A 21,818-nucleotide genomic window follows, 5' to 3' on the forward strand; every position below is an offset into this window, starting at 1 on the left:
TGTGGGCCTGTGTTCGATTGTACCAGCTGTTATAACTAATTTCAGGGCAAACCTTATTGGTAACAGGAATCGTCTAGTTTTTCATACATATTTCTTTTCCTTTAATATTCACTCCAGGTAAGTAGCGCAGTGTATGGCGCCTGTATGAGTGAATACTAAAATTTAAACAACCAAGCATGTACACAATTTAAGGCCAAGAGAGTTTGTAAGTATGTAATCAGAGCAGCTCACACTTTGCCCCGCCACACCTCCACCTGTGGCTATTGCAAGGTCGCTTCTTACACTGGCTGACCCGCTTATGTTTTGGGAGAGAATTAATAGCGTTTGTTTTTGTAGGGGGGCGGTTTATGAGTGTCTCCTTGGTACTTTATTTGAAGGTTGTTAGAAATGTGGTTTGCTGTCTTAAAGAACGTGAATTTGATCTCAGGCTGCCACATGGAACGGTTTGATGACCTGAACTTCGATAAAAAAGACTAAAATGATTTTCTACAGAAACTTACCTACGTGTCTTAAAAACACCCCGGTAATAACACTGCGATGTGACAGTCCCAGCATGTAGTACTTATGGATGGTGGGTATCAGCACCGAAGTTGTTACAAGTGAAGGTGTGTGTCAAGTATTAGAACCGATAGGTCTCGGGGGAACGGACCGTCTACTCTATCCAAAGAATTGAATATATTGTGTATCAGTATAGATATCTATCTATCTACGTATCTGTCTATCTACCTATAAAGTTATAATTTTAAACATAAGAAAAATACAAAGTGAACAATATATTAATACTGACTTTAAGTCTGAGAATTAGCAGCCTCATATTCGGCACAGCGTTATATGCTTTGTGTATACTTTTCTTCATGCATTTCATTGATGACAAGTGTTTCTGATACCTATTCTTCTTTACATCAGATTGTCGGAGGGTCTCGAAGGTAAAGGAGAGTCTTTTGCGTTTGTCCTCTTCTTAATTAAACACCTGATATGAAAGAACACATCTTTGTTATATAAAAGAAGTACTAGATCACATACAGAGGAACTAGGGTTCTATGTGGTCTGTGTATGTACATAATTCTATATGGTCTTTTAGTTTCCTATGTCGTCTTACCTCCTTCAGCATTTACATGCGTCTGGCTTTTGGCAAAGATTTAAGGTCCAGCTGTCCTACGTGCCAAAGTCTTTCCCACGTCCCCACTTCGGCACCAATGCCCACCATCCGTATTAAATCAGGCTATGATTGTCACATACGAGACTGGTGTACTAATATTAGTATTTACTCCCCCTGAGGCTCTTATTCTGTGTTTGCCTTTATTCCTCAGCATTTCAAAAATTTCCTTGACTCGCTTAGCCCTGAACGAATTGCCTGATATATTCTCTCCTTTCTTGCATGCCAGTTTGTTATACATGTTTCTCCTTTAAGTTATATTCCCGTTTGCTCACTTCTACGTTTTATGTTAACTCATGGCATCTAAGGACTTTTTGTTTATGTTATTCCTACTGTCTCTACAAAATTTAGGATAAAATTTTTCGAGCTGGATAGGGTAGATACAACCTTCACCTACTTCTTTACAACAAGTCTCCAATGAATGGCATCAAAGAAGGCATGGACTGAAGAGGGAATGAGGCATATGTACCCCTGTTTCCAGCAGACCACTGATTACAGATGAACAATGCTATTCACCAAAAATATGCAAAAAATACTCTATCTGTCTCAATCTATTGCCAGACACCTTTATCCCGTAAGGGGTGGCCACAAACAAATCGCCTTCATGTCGCCCTGTCCCCCGCCGTTTCGTTGCCCTGCTCCCAACTCACATCCCCCTCTCTCATATACCTCTCCACTCCATCCCTCCATCTCATCCTTGGCCTTCCCCTCCCTCTCCCCTCCTACATACATATTATTATAGAACCATGTCCATAAAAAGAAGAATTTGGTCATGAAATTTGACGATTTTCGTATTGGGTCAGGGTGAATTCAAACTTATGGAAATTCCGAGTGCTGGTTCCGTCCCTGATACAGGTAACCGGATTGAAGGGATAAAAGGCAATCAGCGATGGAAACAAGATGATTAATTTTGTACATTATTTTTCTCCATCTCTCCATCCCCGCCTACCCGTCTGTCCGTAGAGCAGGTCAGTTTTTCCTTCAGCTGCAGCAACACAGGAGCCGCCACACAACCCATCCCACCCTTGACCTCCGACCTTGAATATCTTGGGCATCGCTCTCCACTCCGCCCTGCCCCACCCACTCCTCTCGTATCCACGACAACTTGACTGTTGAATAGACATCCTAGAAACACAAGTTAATATGATAGCATCTGTGTGACTGTCCACCGGCATCAGAAAGACGAACACTGTTGTGAATTTTGTATTTTTGTTGCAATAAGTAACTGTATCCCAAACTGCTCAAGTCAGTTATATCCTGTTATATACATCCTAATCCGTCTTCTTCTTACTGCCGCCAGTACCAGACAGTTTAGCGTAACTTCTTCTAAAAATGCGGCGGATGATGAAGACGAAGGTGAACATGGTCAAATGGAAGAAGAACAACACGTCCAGCATGAGGAACTCCACCCAGGAGAGCTGGGCCGCAGGGCTTCTCAGTTGTGGCGCCCCCTGGTGACGGATGACGTACTCCGTCCAGAACACGGCGCGGTCCAGGGGCTTCGTCAGCTGATCTCGCAGCGGTCTCGACATCTTCAAAATGTTTTCCTTGTACCTTAAGCAGAAAATAAAAATCAACCTTATACTACACTTTTGTTGCTGTGGATCTTGTTGCCTTGTTTGCAAGCACAGATATCTAACTCATGACGCACACACACACACACACACACACACACACACACACACACACACACACACACACACACACACACACACACACAAACACACACACACACACACACACACACACACACACACACACACACACACACATATATATATATATATATATATATATATATATATATATATATATATATATATATATATATATATATATATATATATGATGTAATCTTGCAGTTTGTAAACTGAGTGGAATACTCATATACTGCAATGTGTGGACTGCCAGATTCACTTAGTCATTATACAAAGCAACAAAAATTATGGGATATTTAACGGAATAATTAATTACAGTATTTGTTTTTCTTCTACATACTGACTGAAATGAATTCGTGTCTATGTACACAGCCTGGCTGCCTAGTTTGATTGTTACGTAAGACTGGGTCGGGTAAGTATTTTTAACCTTTCGACCTAAGTACAGTGCAGTTACATCTTCTAGTATTATCTCATTACCCTTTCGGTGCGGTTTTGCATGAAGACACTTAACCGCACTGTCCGGTGTGATTGTTACTGAGCCCCCCTACTGTCCTGAGTGTGGTGAAGCTGCACTCAAGTACAAAGGGAGGGGTAAAGGTTCCTAAATTAGAAGAAGAAGAAGAAGAAGAAGAAGAAGTAGAAGAAGAAGAAAGAAGTTTCACTTGAACACTTATCAATGAAAATTATTCTGTGAAATAACTGGAGGTGTTTTCATCATACAGGCAATTCATTAACAGTGAGCGACATCACAGCCAGCAAGTGGCGTCTCCTTTCATGGGTTCAAGGGCACTTGTGTGTTTACTTTCCCTTATTTGGTTACGTGAAGTTCTGATAAATTAACGCATGTACGTAAGATTATGTATGTCGACAGTTTCATGTTGTTACAGTATCCACATTATAGTGTACTGTACATTGGCTTGATATCTACAATTTTCACAGATGCAGACAAGGAAGGAGATGTGTTGTGACACACAGTAATGAAATCATATTATCCTTGGGCAAGAGGGTTCCAGTCGGAGAAACCCTGCTGAGATGTAATTGCATGCAAGTCCTAAGAGGCAGGTGGAGGTATTAGTCTAAGTACTGCCACCAGTCGGAGTAAGCTGCCATTTAGCCGCAGAAAGAATAGACGTTGAAGCTTAGTCTCAGGCCTATACAATTCAAAGGAGATAATGTCGGTCTGGCAGTTACTTAAGCTCATAGGCGATACAGTGACATTATCTATCAGTCTGTCTATCTAGTATCTATAATGTGTGCGACCAGTAGCTAGGAACGGCAATGATTTTCTATCGTTTCTTTTTTTCTTTGGAATGTTTATTTAAAAATTAACTAGTGAGGGATAAGTACTTAACAATGAGAATTAATTCGCTCTTAGTGAAATAAGCACACTGGAGTTTTGTCACCCGAATCAAAATATGAAGACACAGTAAATCAACTAACTTTGGATTGGAAGTAATATCGGTGAGAGCCTCCACAATGGCATCAACGGTCAGTTCTTCCCACACCAGCATTTTCCCAATGCCCGAACTCTGCACAAACATTGCATTCTTGGTCTGGTCACCGTAGATTGGGAGGGAGAGGAGGGGAGTGGCGTGATAAATGGACTCCTGTTGGCTCAGCAGGCCACCATGCGTAATGAACACCTTCACCTTCTCATGACCTACAATACAGAGACTTTCACTTGAGGGAAGGCTGATTTTAGAAATGTTCACATAATTTACATATATAACATCCAATACCTGTGTTGGTGTAACTTTTGGGTGCATGAACTCACCAAGGATGTCCTGCTGTGGGAGCCATTTGCTTATCATGACGTTCTCTGACACGCCCTCCAGGTCCTCCTCATTCTTCCAGATGACTCGATGTGGCAGTCTACGGAAAGCCTCCACAAAGGCGTCTCGGTACTCCAATGGCATGGACTTACCCCGGGTGAAGGAGCCCAGACTAAAGTATATCACACCCTCAGGACCCGCACCAGATATCCATGACTCCAGATCCTAGAATTATAGAATGTGTGATACCGATTTAATTAATCTGAAATGAAATAAAGTATGTCTGCCATTCTCTGTTTCTACATTTTTACGCCGATGTGAATCAGGAAGGTAATGGTGATAGTGGCAAAGTACAGTGGTATGCGTGCAAACAGATCTCATACACGCATTTAAAAATCAAATTAAAATGAGGAAAATAAATAAATAATTACATGGTGATCCGTGAAAAAAGTTCCACTGTAAATACACCCATTGGTATCTTAGTGTTGCTAGGACGGCTCAGTCTGTTGATGTGGGCGTGGGTGAGACAATGGGAACAGTAAATGACAAATGTTGCTGGTTAGTCATTAACAATGTCAACTGAGCCGTGCCCACAATTCACGAGGAATCGCCCGGCGAAGTGGAGGAGGAGCTTTCTATGTACTTTGAGCACCGTGTGAATAAGTAAAAAAAAAACTAACCTTTGGCAATGGCTTGGGTGGGCGGCAATGCATAGCGCCCACCTCCACCTGTGAGGGCAGGAGGGGAATCGTCATATCAATACTGAAGTGTGTGTTCATCAGCGTAAGACTTTGATTCCTCTCTATATCCAAAAGAGGTGGCAAGTCTGGGAACTGGGCTGATAACTGAAAAAAAAAAAAAAAAAAAAAAAAAAAGACGATAGATAAGATGTCCGCTATTGTGTGATTTTTCTTACTATTTTATGACAATGAACAATCATGTACTGTTCATTTTTATCCATAAAAATAACTTCAGAGAATGCACAGTTGTATGTTTTATTGATGTAAATCTTCTGAGCAATGTGTATATAAGAGTGATGACTGGATGGTAGCGGATGTTTCGAACTTGCTATGCTGCAGACTCTTATACAGTATGATTATGAAAGCTGATGGATTGAGTGCGGGCGAAAGGGGTTGCCGTCTAGTGCTTTTTGACGCCGACCACGGAACTGTTATATATCATAATACTGTACCTCCTTTTGAATTAAAGGAACAATTGCCCAGTTCCTCCAGTACACTGCAAACGACAAGTGCATCACTGTGTTGAGGAAGCGGTGCCACATGGACATGGGAGGGGGGAAGGGCTTCATTATATTGGACACGTAGGATGGATTGAGTACGTTGCCCAGGACGGCGCTCTGACGCGGATCAATTCCTGGAGTGGCAATTGTGATGTAGGGCACCTCGTGCACGAATGGGTAGACTACCTGCAAGCAAGCAGTATATACTTGTTTATCCTGATTATGAAATGAAATCCATTATTGTTAAAATGTTATTGCATGATCAACCTCAATCTGTATAATCTTTCTGTCGTTTTTCCATAGAAATACAGTATATACAAGTGACCAAAGAAGAAATATGCCTCCTGTCTCCCCAGCCTCCTTAGAGGCGCGTTAGCAATCTCAAAAGAGCTATGTTGATGTCTTCAGTAGATATTTGTTGCAGCTACGAAAAAGTGTAGCAATTTATTTTTGGGGAAGATAGGATTCTATCTGACACGTTATGTGTAAGTAGCACAGCGAAGTATTTAAACAAGAGATATACCAAAAAAAAAAAAAAAATTTCAAGAGTATATGAGCAAAGGTACACACACACACACACACACACACACACACACACACACACACACACACACATATATATATATATATATATATATATATATATATATATAATATCTATCTATATAGATAGATAGATAGATAGATAGATACAGATATAGATGTGTGTGTGTGCCTTTGCAGGATTTCGTTTACACGTTTTAGAATGTGTGGATACAGTTTGGCGGTGGAAACAGGTAGTTGGAACAGGCGGGGACGTGGTAGGCTTCCTCTCGAGAAGCGCCTGTGCGTATGTGGTGACGTGCAGTCTGAAGAACATGTAATAGAGGTGTGTCCCCAGACACAAAATATTAGGGGGTTGTATGGATTTGATACCATAAATGATGTATTCTCAAATTTTATTGAAGTCACCTGCAGAATTATTCATGATGTTATGAGTACACACAAGTAATAAATACGGTAGACTTTTAAACCGATAATTTTATAGTCTTATAGGGGCGTACGATTTATAAATATTGTGACGAGTGGAACTGAATCTTTTTTTGCATTTTTCTTCATCATGTTGGAAATAAGTGCTTGTCTTCCTCTTTACTTAATTGTGTTTATTAACTTACGAAAATTTAATTATGGACTACAGTTTGTTTTTTCTCTTATGGGTGATCCTTTTCTAATTACAATATTTGTCTTACGTTTCATTTTGATCCGTGTATTACACATTTGTAAGCTGTGGTCAATAAACTGTCTATCTGTATATATATATATATATATATATATATATATATATATATATATATATATATATATATATATATATATATATATATATATATATATATATATATATATATGTGTATATATATATATATATATATATATATATATATATATATATATATATATATATATATATATATATATATATATATATTTTTTATTCCAAATGAAACATAAGGATGTACAACTGTGAGACAGAAATCTTTTTAACATTTTTAGACTTCATTAAACATAATTTACAATTATCAAATGAATTTCCATAATATTAAGCTTACCTCATTGTACGCGTGATTTACAATAATTAAATCAAACTCCTTTCTTTGGTCGTAGAGTTTCTTCACCTCTGGCACCTTGTAGAGATCCCTGGCAATAAGGGGCAAGATCTTAGTGAACACGCTGAAGCCTCCCGAGAGATCCTTTCTGGTTTCAAACATATTGAAATTATCTTCCCTGAAATGAGAGAGGCCGTGCTCTAGCTCTGTGACGTTGGGATGTTTTGATGCCTTAGGGTGGTTAGCCAGCATCACTATCTGAAGATTGAAGTGATAAAATGGATTACAGGATAATCCAGAAAGAACTGATAGTTTTTAAAAACTTGTATTTCTCAGAAAAAGTAACAGTTCCGTTTCCTTTTCAGGTGGAGCATAGAGTGATGCTTCAAGCTTAATGTGACAGGAAGATGGAAGCTGAGAAACATTTTTCAGTTCAGAAGAGGACCAAAATCGTTGAACTGTACTTTGCAACAAAATCAGTTGTTCTCTCTCAGTTGCAATTTCGTCCTGAATTTCCAGGGAGGAAAATCCCACATTGCAACACTATCAAAAGCCTGATACAGAAGTTCAGAGACACTGATAGTGTGGCTGACAACAAGACCCTCAGTGGCGCACATCTGACTGCCACAACACCAGCACACGTTCATGGCGTTAGGACTCGTCTGGAACGGAAACCATGGAAGTCCACCAGACGACTGTCACAGGACGTGGGGATTTCCAGGAGCTCTGTGATGAAATTCATTCATAGTGACCTGAAATTGTTTCCATACAAAGCGCAGATTCTTCAGGCTCAAAGCCATGCCAGTAAGTACGAACGCTATGAGTTTTGCCAGAGTATCAGCGAACGGACTGAGAACAATCCCTGTCTCTTGGACTTGCTTCTCGTCAGTGACGAGGCACTTTTTTTTTTTTTTTTTTTTTTTTGAGTTGGCATGTGAATAAGCAAAACGTGAGGTTTTGAACAGCAGCACAGCCTCATGAGCATGTTCAAGCACCTCTGAGTGTACAAAAAACATCTGTGTGGTGTGCAATAAGACGATCAGGCATCTTTGGTCCATATTTTTTCGAAGAAGCTTGATTTTGTTCCAAAGTACAGTTCAACGATTGTTGACAGCTACTGAACTGAAAACTGTTTCTCAGCCTCCATCTTGCTGTCACATTAAACTTGCAGCATCACTCTATGCTCCACCTGAAAAAAAAAAAAAAAAAAAAAAAATTACTTTTCTGGGAAATACAAGTTCTTTAGAAGAGTCAGATTTTTCTGCACCACCCTGTTAATACCGCCTTCCATATATTACAACAATAGCAACAGCAACAACAACAACATATAAAAATAATAATAATAATAATAATAATAATAATAATAATAATAATAATAATAAAAACAATGATAATAATAATACTAATAATAATAATAATAATAATAATAATAATAATAACAACAACAAGAATAATAATAATTCCGGAACTATTACTACTTCTGCTACTACTAATACTAATACTACTACTGCTACAACTAGTACTATTACTACTACTACTACTCCTACTACTACTAATGAAAACAAAAACAAGAACAACAATAACAACAACAACAACAACAATAATAATAATAATAATAATAATAATAATAATATAACAATAATAATAATAATCTATCTGTCTATTGCCAGACGCCTTAATCCCGTAAGGGATGGCCACAAACAGATCACCTCCATGTCACCCTGTCCCTTGCCATTTCACTGCCCTGGTCCCAGTTCACACGCTCCTCTCTCATATACCTCTCCACTCCATCCCTCCATCTCATCCTTGGCCTCCCCCTCCCTGTCCCCCCCTTCACTTCACTTACATACACTCTCCTCTTCAGTCTCTCGCTTTCTATTCTCTTCATATGGCCAAACCACCTCAATGTATTTCTCCTAACAGTTTCTTTTCTATCACATCCTCATCGACACCACAACGCGCCTTCACTTTCTCAATTGTCAGTCTGTCTCTTCATGTGACTCCACAGGCTTCTTTCAAATATATCATTTCTACAGCTCTCACTCTTGACTTGTGTCCCTGCAACAAGGTCCAAGCTTCACTTCCATATGTTAGAGTTGGTATCACAATACTGTTATGCAGCGATTTTTTCACTTCCATGCGCACTTCCCTCTTTCTTATCACTGCTTTCAAATAATCAGCAACGTTGCTTCCTTGCTGTACCCCAGGGGTCGGCAACCTTTTGAACATGGTGTGCCAGTTTATAATTAATGCCAATTTTTTCGCCACTTTGCGTGTCAGGTAAGATTTTTTAACACTGTAGCGACAGTGTTAATTGATTTAGTAAGGAAGGATGTGCCCACCTCTCTCTCTCTCTCTCTCCCCTCTCTTTGCATTTTCAATATTTTCTTTGTTACACTGGATCACGTTGAGTGCCATAGTATAACACTTCTCGTGCCAAGTCTGGCATGCGTGCCTAGGGTTGCCGACCCCTCTTGTACTCTTTCAAGCACTTCGTCCCCTAAACTTCCATTGTTACACATCACACTACCCATGTATTTAAACGCACTCACATTTTCCATTTCCTCCACATCCAACCTCACTGTACAGTCAGCGACCTCATTTCTCTCAAAGACCATAACTTTACTCTTCCCTACACTCACCTTTAGATTCCGTTTCTTACACACTCTCCCAAACTCATTCACCAGGCCTTGCAGCTCTCCTTCGTGTTCACTTAACAACACAATATCATCTGCAAAGAATAGTACAGGGAGTTTCCAAACACTGCCCTCTCTCATGAGGGCTGCTCCAGCATCCACTGCCCTATCTTATATCTTTTTTATAACTCCATCCATGTACACCATGGAGACATGAAGCATCCCTGTTTCAATCCAGCCCTCACTCAGCTAACTGTTCACACACACTGCAGCCTTAGTACCTTAGTTCCTAAAACCTCCCTGTTCTTCTCCAACTAATTCCTCTGTTATTTCCCTAAATCTGTCAATAATTGTCCTACCATATACTTTTCCTATTACACTGAAAAAACAAATGCCCCTATGATTACCACATGTTTCTTTTTCCACTATTCCTTTGTGCAAGTAAATAATTATACCTGAATTCCAATCTTCCGGGACTCTACCTTTCTCCCAGGCCAATCTGAACATCTTCCACACCCACCTTACTACTATCTCTCCCCCGTGCTTCAGCATTTCACCACACACTCCATCAATTCCCTGGGGCTTTCCCCATTTTGACTTTCTTCATTGCTTCCACAACTTCCATCCTACTGATTTCATCCACTCTTCTCACATCCTTCCTTCTTTCTGCCATTCCCCAGCCACTTATACTCACATTACATTCATTCTCTATGTTCGACAATTCCTGAAAGAGTTCTTTCCATCTGCTCACTTTTTCTCCCTTCTCCACTAGCAATCTACCATTTTTATCTTTTGCTCCCCGACTATCTTCTTTATCACCCTGTCTAATTCTTTTTATCTCTTACCGGAACATTTTCTTACATCCCCTTCACTTTAAGCTCAGATTCCTTCTGAATTCCTCATCCACTCTCTTCTTACTGTCTCTTACTAAATATTTTCACCTCTCTCTTCCTCTCTACATGTAACTCTCTCTTCCGTCTCTCAGCTTCCTCCATGCCCCTGTTTCTCATCCACTCGCTATATGCTTTCTTTTGTGCCACAACCTGTCTCACCTCTTCATTTCATCAAGCTGTTCCTTGCACCTCATTTCGTCTTCTCTTCACCCCACTTGCCACCTCACATGCTGCACAAATTTCCTCTGTGAATAACTTGCACATACCTTCCACCTCCCCCATTTGCTCCAAATCATATTTACCTAATCGCTCCTCCACTTCTCTCTTATATTCTGCCTTTTCTCCATCCTCTTGCAACTTTTTACCACCTTGTAATAACTACTTCCTCCTGTCCTTCCTTTCTTCTATTCCTCCATTTCATTTGAACCTTGACTTTCACCACCACCAAGCAGAAAGCCCCTCCTCCAACCTCTACGTGCTCTAGCATTCATTACACACCTTTGCATTTTATCATCCACATGCACGTGATCAGTCGTTGCCTTCCATTCATTCAGTTCACCACCCACGCTTGTAATCACTCGCCATGTATACCTGTGGATAATTTTGTGTCTAAAGAGGGTATTGGCTATCACCACCCCCCTCCCTGCACAAATGTTCACTAGAGCACTGCCATTCTCATCCACTTCTGCAGACACCCCACTCACCAATTACTCCATCCACTTTCACATTCCCTATTCTTCCATCCATATCTCCAATCAAAAACACTCTCTCATTCTTTCAAACTTTTCCATGCACGCTTCCACATTTGTCCAGAACTCATCTTTCACATTTCTTGCACGATCTAGCTTTGGTTCACACACACACACACACACACACACACACACACACACACACACACACACAATTGCTCACATTTGTAGTCCAACTTTCAGTCTTACCCGCACAATCCTTGAGGCAATTGATCCATACTATCTTATATTCTCCTTCCATCTCTAGCACACAACAATACTCACTCCTTCTTTTGCCCCCTCATTCTCACCCACTTTCGCGCATATACCCCATCCATACTCCCATTCTCTCACATTCTCATCTACACATTTAGCCTCGGTTAATCAACATACATCCACTTTTGTACCCTCCAGCACGTGGACAATCTTTCTCTCTTTCACCTCATCATTTGCACCCCTTACATTCCATGTGGTAATCCGTACTATGTCCTTTGTTCGGTTCTTAGTCGTCACCTGTTAGTCAGTCCTGGTCCGAGGCTTCTTGTCTGTAGATTTAATTAGTTGTTTTCCGGGGAACGGCACTAACCCTCCGACAACCCACTTGTCACGCACGGAACACGTGTCGGTTGGTTATAAGGTTACCACCCAACGTCGTCAATGATTTCCTGGTTTACAGGAAATAATTTAGATTGCCACTCAGTGTAGAGCTACCCATAATACAGAGTACCGCTACACTAAGTGGATGAATAATAATGCCGGTAATAAGAGTAATTCTGATATTAATGTTAAGTCATATCTCAGAACTTTAGTATCAGTGGTCCTTTACAAGGATCACAAATTTGTCACTATTGTAAAGGTCTCCTAACTTCCCATCATATCACTGTATAGGCTGCTTGTTTTCAACTGACGGAACTTGGCCACTCAAGCAACTCGAATACTAAGTTATAGTAGCGTGAAAATTTTATGAGCCTCAGTTACGAGGCAGGAATGAATCTCCTTGGTTACTAGTCATATTTAGCCTCCAATCTGACTACAGTTTGCCAGCAACGAAGTTGAACTGGGGTATGGATTTTTGTTAGTCGATAACAAACCTTTACCCTGCTGACGTTCTTTGTGATATTCTTGCTACCAGAAGACGGTTTTATTCTACTTAGGGGAGGTTTTTCGAAATGAAAAGGTCAAATATATCATTCATTTATCCTTTCACTACAGTAAGTCTCCCCAAAAGTAAAATAGAATTGTACGGAGGTAGCAAAAAAAAAAAAAAAAAGTCACTGGACTGATGGGGTAAAGACCATAGTGGTGCTGGAGAGGAAAGCCTTCATGTAGTGGCAACTATGTAAGCTCGCAGTCTCAACTGCCTGGTTATACAGGCGTCCCTCAGCTACTACCCTATCCTCGGAAGAAGAATGGAGGACTACAGGAGAAGAGCACCTTAAGCCAGCAGAAGGACAGCTTAAACCTGCAGTCCACTGAGTTCATAATTGTGAGCTTGGGGATACAACAGCAACAACGCCAATGGGACTCACCTGGTGTCCTCGATTCGCCAACGCCTCGGCCACGGGCAGAAAGACGTTCCTGTGGCTCTTGGAGGAGACTGGCAGGAGCATGAGGATCTTGTAGGAGGCCTGAGGGGGCGGCAGGTCCCCGGCGACGCCCCCCGCCAGAGCCGCCACCAACACACACAGCCCAGCCAACTTCATCTGCCGAGGGTGGAAAGAAGGTGAAGCTTTAAAGCCAATCGACTGCACGGAGAGTCTTTTAGGTAGATAAAGTTTTTGCTAATAACCACTCTTTCTCCGGAGTACGATGCACAACTATCGAATTTACATCCAGATCCCCAAAGATGGCTTAGGAATAATACCTGTCCCCGTCAAGTTAAGGTGAGCACACTCTAGTATGCATCAAAATTAGTACACATCTGTATTACCTCAAGTTCTGTCTCACTTGTTCTACTCATTCATCTGTACAATCATCTCAGATTTCGTTTCAAAATGTATTACTCGTGCTTCTCTAGAGACCATTATTGTGCACTCAGGATGTCAGCATTAGTTGTCTAAAGAGCCCCATCTTTTCACTAGCCTGTTTCTTTTTATTCATCATTGACCCTCCTAGTTTCATTCACTTATACGCTGACAGTTCAGTTCATCTCTTTTCTACACGCTTTAAGTTTCCCTTTCAGTAATTACCTCGTTACCGTCCTCACCTGGCGAGTCCACAGACCTGTTGATTAGCGGTGTTTAGGTAACATTCTTTTATATTATGTGTTCGACTTTGGTTATGGTGTAGGAGAGGGATGCCTTCATGTTGTGGCACCGATATAACTGGTCGGCTAAGCTGCCTGGCCATACAAACATCCTTCTCCTACTTCCCTATCCCCAAAAGGGAGAATGGCGTTTTGTCGGAGGAGGGTAATTACATCCTGCAGTCCACCATGATCACGTCACAGATGAACCCGGACTACAGCAACAACAACAACAACAACAACAACATGTGGTGGTTAGACAGATGTGACAGTGTGTTGTGTAAGCTGTAAGAGATACCGCTGGATCCTACTCCTGTTTATTTTTGTATAAAAAAGAACAAATTACTCGCTTATGTTTAACAAAACGCTCTTTCATTATATATCACTCATTGAGCCGCGTAGACGAAGTCGATGGTCATTATTTTTGTACGAAATTTATGTGTGCGTGTCTGTGTCGAAAACTTAGATCTCAGACAGTATTGGCTGTAGGTGGAAAAGTTATTAATAAATGTTGTTTAGAGTCACTGGTAGACGAAGTCGCTTGTCATTATATTTGTACGAAGTATATCTGTGTGTGTGTCTGTCTCCGTCGAAAACTCAAATCTCAGAAAGTATTGATTGTAGAAGGAAAAGTTGTTAATAAAAGTTGTTTAGAATCACAACTTGAGTTTACATGTCACTCACCCAGCACTGGGAGTCATCCAGGATACATACATAATAGCCAAGTTTTCATCTAACAGTATTTTCCTTAGACCACTCATATTCCCTCGATCACTCACTTTCAATAGACCATTCATATTCCAAAGACTATATTTACTTTCTAAACTATCCACTCACTTTGTAGAAACTGCTGCCTCTCTAAGCAGACCATTCTTTCTAAACAGATCAAACCATGTCTTTCTTACGGTTCACAATTCTATTCAAAATAAATCATGCGGTCTGTTCTCTAAAGCTCAACCATGTAACCCTTCTCTTCCTGTTCAGTGTGTCCTGCATGAAATCGTGTGGGAGTTATTGGACGAAAATGTGTAGGCGACTGAAACTACTGAAAGTATGGACGAATGCCAAGTCACGTACTTCTTCGGAAAGTGAGTGATAGCCATTGAACTTAGTATGGACTGATACAGGTCCAGATACAGGCACAGATACTGACACAGATACTGGCACAGATACTGGCACAGATACAAACACGGATACAGGTAGATACAGGCACAGATTCAGGCACAGATGCAGGTACAGATACAGGTACAGATACAGGCACAGATACAGGCACAGATACAGGTACAGATACAGGCACAGATACAGATACAGGCACAGATGCAGGTACAGATACAGGCACAGATACAGATACAGATACAGGTATAGATACAGGCATAGATACAGATACAGATAAAGATAATGAGAAAGATATACAGTAGATACAGAAGTCATACCTACTAGTAATGAAAAAAAAAATTTTTGAGGGGAGTCTTAGGATTTTGAAACACATTGACCCTGGAAAAAAAAAAATCTAAAAAAGATGAGATTTTCCATTTCGCGATGACTGCACTAAAATGAGACGCCTTTCATATATTACCAAATCGTTTAATTTAAAGTACCTGAAGCTACTGTGCATCACTTTGATTTTTTACGAAACGATTCATTAACACCGAAATTGTGCGGTATCTTTTATGTATCGTCTGTGCTTGTCACGTAGCCTACTCACAAACTCTTACCCTTATGTGACCTCCTTATCGTCTCTCTCATTATGCCTTATCTCTGTTACGGAGCAAAAGTCCACCTCACTATAGATAAGATAACGTCACCTTTTTTGTTTCATTATCTCAATAAACAAAAAGAACATAACGAATCTCCATGAACAAGATGAACGTAACGAATCTCCATGAACAAGATGAACGTAACGAATCTCCATGAACAAGATGAACGTAACGAATCTCCATGAACAAGATGAACGTAACGAATCTCCATGAACAAGATGAACGTAACGAATCTCCATGAACAAGATGAACGTAACGAATCTCCATGAACAAGATGAACGTAACGAATCTCCATGAACAAGATGAACGTAACGAATCTCCATGGCCAAGATGAACGTAACGAATCAACATCGGTAAGGTGAACGTAACGACTGTAGAGTGAAGTTGCCCCTCTGCAGGCCACCATCCTCCTTTTGGGGGATAGGGAGGAAATTGAGGGACGTTCCTAAAACCGGGCAGTGAAGTCACCCTGTTATATCGGTGCCACCGCGTGAAAGCATCCCTCTCCAATACCAAGGACAGACAAGAAAATAAAAAATAGAAAACAAAAATGATTACGAGATATAAGCAAGAGCTTGTAATCAGGATAAAAATGTTGGCGATTACAAGAGATGATAAACATACATTCGATCAAGTGCTTTAGGCATGATAAGGAAGTGAATAACCCTTAGAGAATCTGAGAGCAGGTTAAACCATCAGAAGCGCAGTGTGTAATGAACTGCAAGAAAATGATAGAAATGTAACAGATAAGAGGACATGACTGACAGGCTGAAGAAAAAAATGTAGCAGCAGCAGCAGTTGTAGCCCCAGGATGCGTCAACCAGTGGACCCCAGGTTGTAGTTGTCCGCCTCCTGCAGTTCATCATCCTTCATTTAGAGGATAAGGAGGGAACTGAGGGACGATTGTATATCGGGGAAGTGAGGCCTCCCAGCTAAATAAGTGCCTCCATAGAAGGCCTCCGTCTCCATCACATGACTGACAAGAAAAAAAGGCAAAACGATCAGAAGGTACGATAAAGCATGAGGGCATGAGATACAGGCTAATGAAGATGAAATGTTTGTGTTGAGAGGACGTGATAAGCAAACTGGACGCTAGTGTTCAGGAATGGCAGGGAGTGAATAACTGTAGTGAAGCAAACAGCATGGTAGGCTAATTGGGGAGTAATGTATAATGAAAAAAATGATGTAAATGTAAAAGATAGGAGAGAATGGCTGACGCACTAAAGATAAAAGCAAAGAGATTACGGTGTGCGGTAAGCATAATAACTATTTTTTAAATGTAAATAATGAGAGGGCATGATAAGCTGCTGAAAAGCACCTTCTGTTGTCGGCTAGCTGAGTGCACTTCAAGGTCCCTCATTCTCGTGGGCTTAGGATGCTTCGTATCACCTCATCCTTAGCGAGTTATCTTGTGTATTAAACGTCAGTATTCTCCTATACCCCATGCTAATTTTATCAGTTAATCCCTCCATGGTCGAGACAACTCTGGTACTCTAGTCCCGCTGACGCCAGGAGATTTTTTTTTACTGTAGATGACTCGGGAGCTTGCCATTATCAATACCTATCATCGACTGTCGGGACAATTCAAGCACTCACTTCTCCCCAGTGCCAGGGGATGTTAATCAGCTAAACATGAGTTATAAGGTCGTATGCTTAATTCTTAAATCGCAAAGTGGAGTGCAAACCCCTAATTTTTGACAGACATTTATGGAACGCCTGTGGTTATTACGTATGGTCAGCCTGCACCCCATATTACAGAAAGCAGTCAGCAGCCATATAGGAAGGTCGAATTCGCTCCATCATTATGAGGTTGAGATTGTGGCAGATAGAAGGGTGCAAGGAATAAATGTGTTGGGAGAGTTGAATGATTCTTTGATCACGAAGGAGGAAGTGGAGAAGGCAGTAAAGGAGATGAAAACAGGGAAAGCTGCAGGTATGGATGGGTGTGCTGTGGAATGCCTGAAGGGTGGTGGAGTGACTATTGTTGACTGGTTAGTAAGATTATTGAATGTGTGCTTTGAGAAAGGTATGGTGCCAATTGACTGGGCAAGTGCTTGTGTGGTCCCGTTGTATAAAGGCAAGGGTGATAAGTATGAATGTACTAGCTTTAGGGGTATAAGTCTGTTGAGTGTTGTAGGTAAAGTGTATGGTAGAGTGTTAATTATGAGAGTTAGAGAGGGTACAGAGGGAGTGATTAGTGATGAGCAGTGTGGCTTTAGGAGAGGGAGGGGATGCGTTGATCAGGTGTTTGCTGTGAGACAAGTGTGTGAAAAGTATTTAGCGAAAGGCAAGGATGTGTTTTGGGCATTTATGGATTTAGAGAAAGCGTATGATAGAATTGATAGGGAGGCTTTGTGGACTGTTTTAAGATTGTATGGACTTGATGGTAGGTTACTAAAAGGGGTGAAAAGTTTTTATGTAAATAGTAGAGCGTGTGTAAGAGTGGGAAATGCTGTGAGTGATTGGTTTCCCGTGAGAGTGGGGCTGCGACAGGGATGTGTGATGTCGCCTTGGTTGTTTAATATTTACATGGATGGTGTTGTAAGGAGGTGAATGCAAGAGTTTTAGGTGGTCTGAGTCTGGTAAATGTTGATGGAGGAGAGTGGAATCTGAAGCAACTGCTGTTTGCAGATGATACTGCATTGGTGACTGATTCAGAGGAGAAATTGAGACAGTTGGTAGAGGAGTTTGGAAGGGTGTGTGAAAGGAGGAAATTGAAAGTAAATGAGAATAAGAGTAAAGTGATGAAGTGTACGAGGTTGATAGATGGTAGGGGGATGAATATAGTTTTGAATGGTGAGTTGCTTGAGGAGGTAGATTGTTTTAAATATCTAGGGTCACATGTTGCTGTGGATGGAAGAATAGATGCAGAAGTGAAGTTTAGAATTAATGAAGTAGGAAAGGTGCTGGGAGGAATGAAAAAAGTATTTAAATGTCGTTCGCTTAGAATGGATGTAAAGAGAAGGCTGTATGAGGGTGTTGTGGTACCGACTGCGTTATATGGGGCTGAAACATGGAATATGGGTGTAGCAGAGAGGAAAAGTTTGAATGTAATGGAGATGAGATGTCTGAGGAGTATGTGTGGAGTGACGCGTATGGATCGAGTGCGAAATGATGAAGTGCGAAGGAGAACTGGAGTTGTTCGGGAGATGGCTGGTAGAGTTGAGCAGAGGGTGTTGCAATGGTTTGGGCATATGGAGAGAATGGATAATGAGCGATTGGTGAAAAAGATAACTAGATCTGATGTGAGAGGTGTAAGACTGAGAGGAAGACCACGAATAGGATGGATGGACAGTGTGAAGAGAGCGCTGGATGCGAGAGGGATGTCTGTTGAGCAAGGAAGAGTGGCTGTGCGTGACAGAAATAAATGGAGAGAAATTGTGAATGAATAAGTGATGACGCAGCCCTGAGGGGATATTCTCCCGCATTTGGTCTGATAGCTAGTCAGGTCAGGTGCGGGTAAGGGGATGGGTCTGTTATGATGTGGCAGGGGTAAACCAGTTCTGCTGTCGGGCCCTGCTGTGGATGTCACTGCTTGCATTGCGCAGTTGACCCTTGTGCGGTGTGATGCGGTGAGGATCTGTCCGTTCTCCCCTTTGGGGCTAAGATGCGAATGAATGTGTTTGAATGGATGAGTAAATGGAGAGTGAGTCGTCCTGTCTCAGCTACCTCCCTTTCCTTGGGGGAAGCAGCCTAGGTATATAGATAGATAGATAGATTATGAGGTACTTCAAAAATCATCGTAAAAATTTTGGGGTTTGCATCTCGCTTCTCGATTTCAGGTGTAAACATACAACTCAATGCGTCAAATGTCGATGTTGACTGTATAAATAGCATATGAGATACTTATTTTGCTGATTTATTTTGCATTTCTCACCACAGGACTTTCATGTTACCTGTGCTTTAAAGTATCAACCTAGTGTGAAATACATACATAGGAGTAATTGTTTGCGCTCCGTATGAATAAATAAGCTAGCGACCTTCCTTTACCGATGAGAATACGTTTGAAGGAGTCGTCTTCTCGTTCACAAAGATTTCGTTGCACCTCGTTTTTAGTGATTCATTTTCCGTATTAAACCTTACCATCTTATTATCTGTCACTTACCACAGCTTAGCATTGATATAATTAGCAAAAGTAATATACAAGAGGCTAAGAAAGTGTCATATACTGTAGTACACTAGTAAGGAAGGATGCAAAGGGACCTTCTTCACTCTCTGAATCTGGTGACTCATAGTTAAGTCTAATATGGTTACGTTCAGACGATTTAATTCAACTTAACGATTTCCTGTACTAAAGGAGTTACTGAAGGCTGTACTTGACCTCCAGTTAAAAAATGTCTCTTAAAATCGCCTGGACATAGGGAAAAAAAAACAAAGAAAGAAAGAAAAAAAAAACAGACGTTGGGTTCGCAGCAGCAGCTGCTGCAGCAGTAGTAGTAGTAGTAACAGTAGCAATAGTTCAGTAGGTATAGCCCCAGGTTCATCTGAAACGTGAACCCACAAGCTGAAGCTGCCCTCCTTCTGCAGTCCACCATCGTCAATTAGGTAGATAGGCAGGGAATTGAGGGAAGTTTGTATAACCGGGCAATGGAGCATCCCAGCTATGTCAATGCCACCTCACGAATGCCTCGCTCCCCAGGCTGAAGGGTTGAACTGAGAATAAGCCTCAAGGTCACCGTGGCCAGAGCTAGGGTTGAGAATTGTCTGCATCTACTGTACAGTTCTGTCTATCTATTTGTCTCAATCTCTCTTTGTCTATCTTTGTTTATCTGTTTATTTGTGTACCTACCTATATATCTATATTTATTTGTTGTCTATCAAGCAGTCAATCAGTCTATCTGTGTATCTGTTTATCTATCTGTCTGTCTGTCTATCTTTCTATCTATCTATTGTCAACGGTCCCTACTTTCACTACGAATTACACGTGTAAAGCTTCCCTATAGTTTGTTCGCCTTAACATGGCGTAGAGTTTCGTTTTTTTCCATCTCCCAGAGCCCATAGCCTGACTACGACACCTTTACTTGACTAGCACATGTTCTAGCGCTACCACCCTGTTAAAGCTCAGCATTCATGACAGATAGTGTATGTCTAGGTAACGTGAAAGGAGTACAATGATGTACGTCTTAGTATTTCGTTTGTGTCGGGGGGCTGTGTTGCAAAGGTTAGCACACCCAAAACGCAAGTGAAAGACCGAGACCTTGATCTTCGGACCTGCTAGACCGATGGACAAAGTTTGCCTCATCTTTACCCCTGTTCACCCTGTAGCAGTCAGGGATCTGGATAGTTTAATCTCGACAGGGGAAGATTGGACCCTCTCATCGTTGAGACAAGTCTTCTATTCTATTCCAGCTAACGCCAGACGATGTTATTCGGCTGAGAGTGATTAGTTGGAGCCTGAGCGTTAATTTGCTGACCAGCCATGACTCTCGGAAATTACGATGACTAGCGTGACCGTCAGGAAATACCAAGACAGACCATGACAGCATCTGGCCTGCCATTCTCCTCTATGATATTTATGTACACTATGGCGATGATGTAAGGATGTAAACAACGTACAAGAAATCAGACGATGACTGTCAACCGTATTCTGGTTGACGTTAGTGACTTCTAAGACTTGTTCATGCGCGATTTACTGTGTACATTTCTGCTTAACATTGTCTGACATGTTATTCCTACAATCTAAATATCGATATACATGCAGCAGGAGAGGGACGTCTTCACGTGGTGACACTCATACAGTCGGGCGTGTCGGGCGCCGGGGTATACAAATAACTCCTTCCAAGTCTCCTGAAAGGATAGTGGTGGACTGCAAGAGAAGGACAACATCTGACTTCAGTTCATCAGTGTAATATTCAGCTGAGCCTTGGGCTACATCAACAATAAAAACAACAATAATAACATTATCAGTAATAATAATAACTAAAATAACAAATTAACCGTGACAACTATAACACAAACAACAATAACAACAGCAACAACAACAACAATGATAATAATAATAATAATAATAATAATAATAATAATAATAATAATAATAATAATAATGATAATAATAATAGCCTAATAACAACAACCGCGACAAAATAAAATATTGACAGGTTTCGTCCGCACCGTACAAGAGTGCATTAGACAAAATAAGTCGCTCAG

At 41.0% G+C, this 21,818-nt stretch overlaps 1 protein-coding gene across 1 annotated transcript; it reads right to left on the reverse strand.

Annotated features, from left to right (window-relative positions):
* Window positions 1-2,390: 2,390 nt before the first annotated feature.
* On the reverse strand, window positions 2,391-13,375 carry LOC145403160 (UDP-glycosyltransferase UGT5-like). The gene is made up of 7 exons (XM_080274980.1): window positions 13,199-13,375; window positions 7,416-7,670; window positions 5,779-6,012; window positions 5,267-5,431; window positions 4,589-4,811; window positions 4,255-4,474; window positions 2,391-2,710 (listed from the first exon to the last, which is right to left on the reverse strand). The coding sequence occupies exons 1-7, from the start codon at window positions 13,370-13,372 to the stop codon at window positions 2,428-2,430; spliced, it is 1,554 nt and encodes a 517-aa protein (XP_080131106.1). The 5' UTR covers window positions 13,373-13,375; the 3' UTR covers window positions 2,391-2,427.
* Between the last annotated feature and the right edge of the window lie 8,443 nt (window positions 13,376-21,818).

This window comes from Coenobita brevimanus, chromosome 60 (assembly GCF_032717465.1).
Source record: "Coenobita brevimanus isolate Jiangsu-jjx chromosome 60, ASM3271746v2, whole genome shotgun sequence".
NCBI classification, from domain to species: Eukaryota; Metazoa; Arthropoda; class Malacostraca; order Decapoda; family Coenobitidae; genus Coenobita; species Coenobita brevimanus.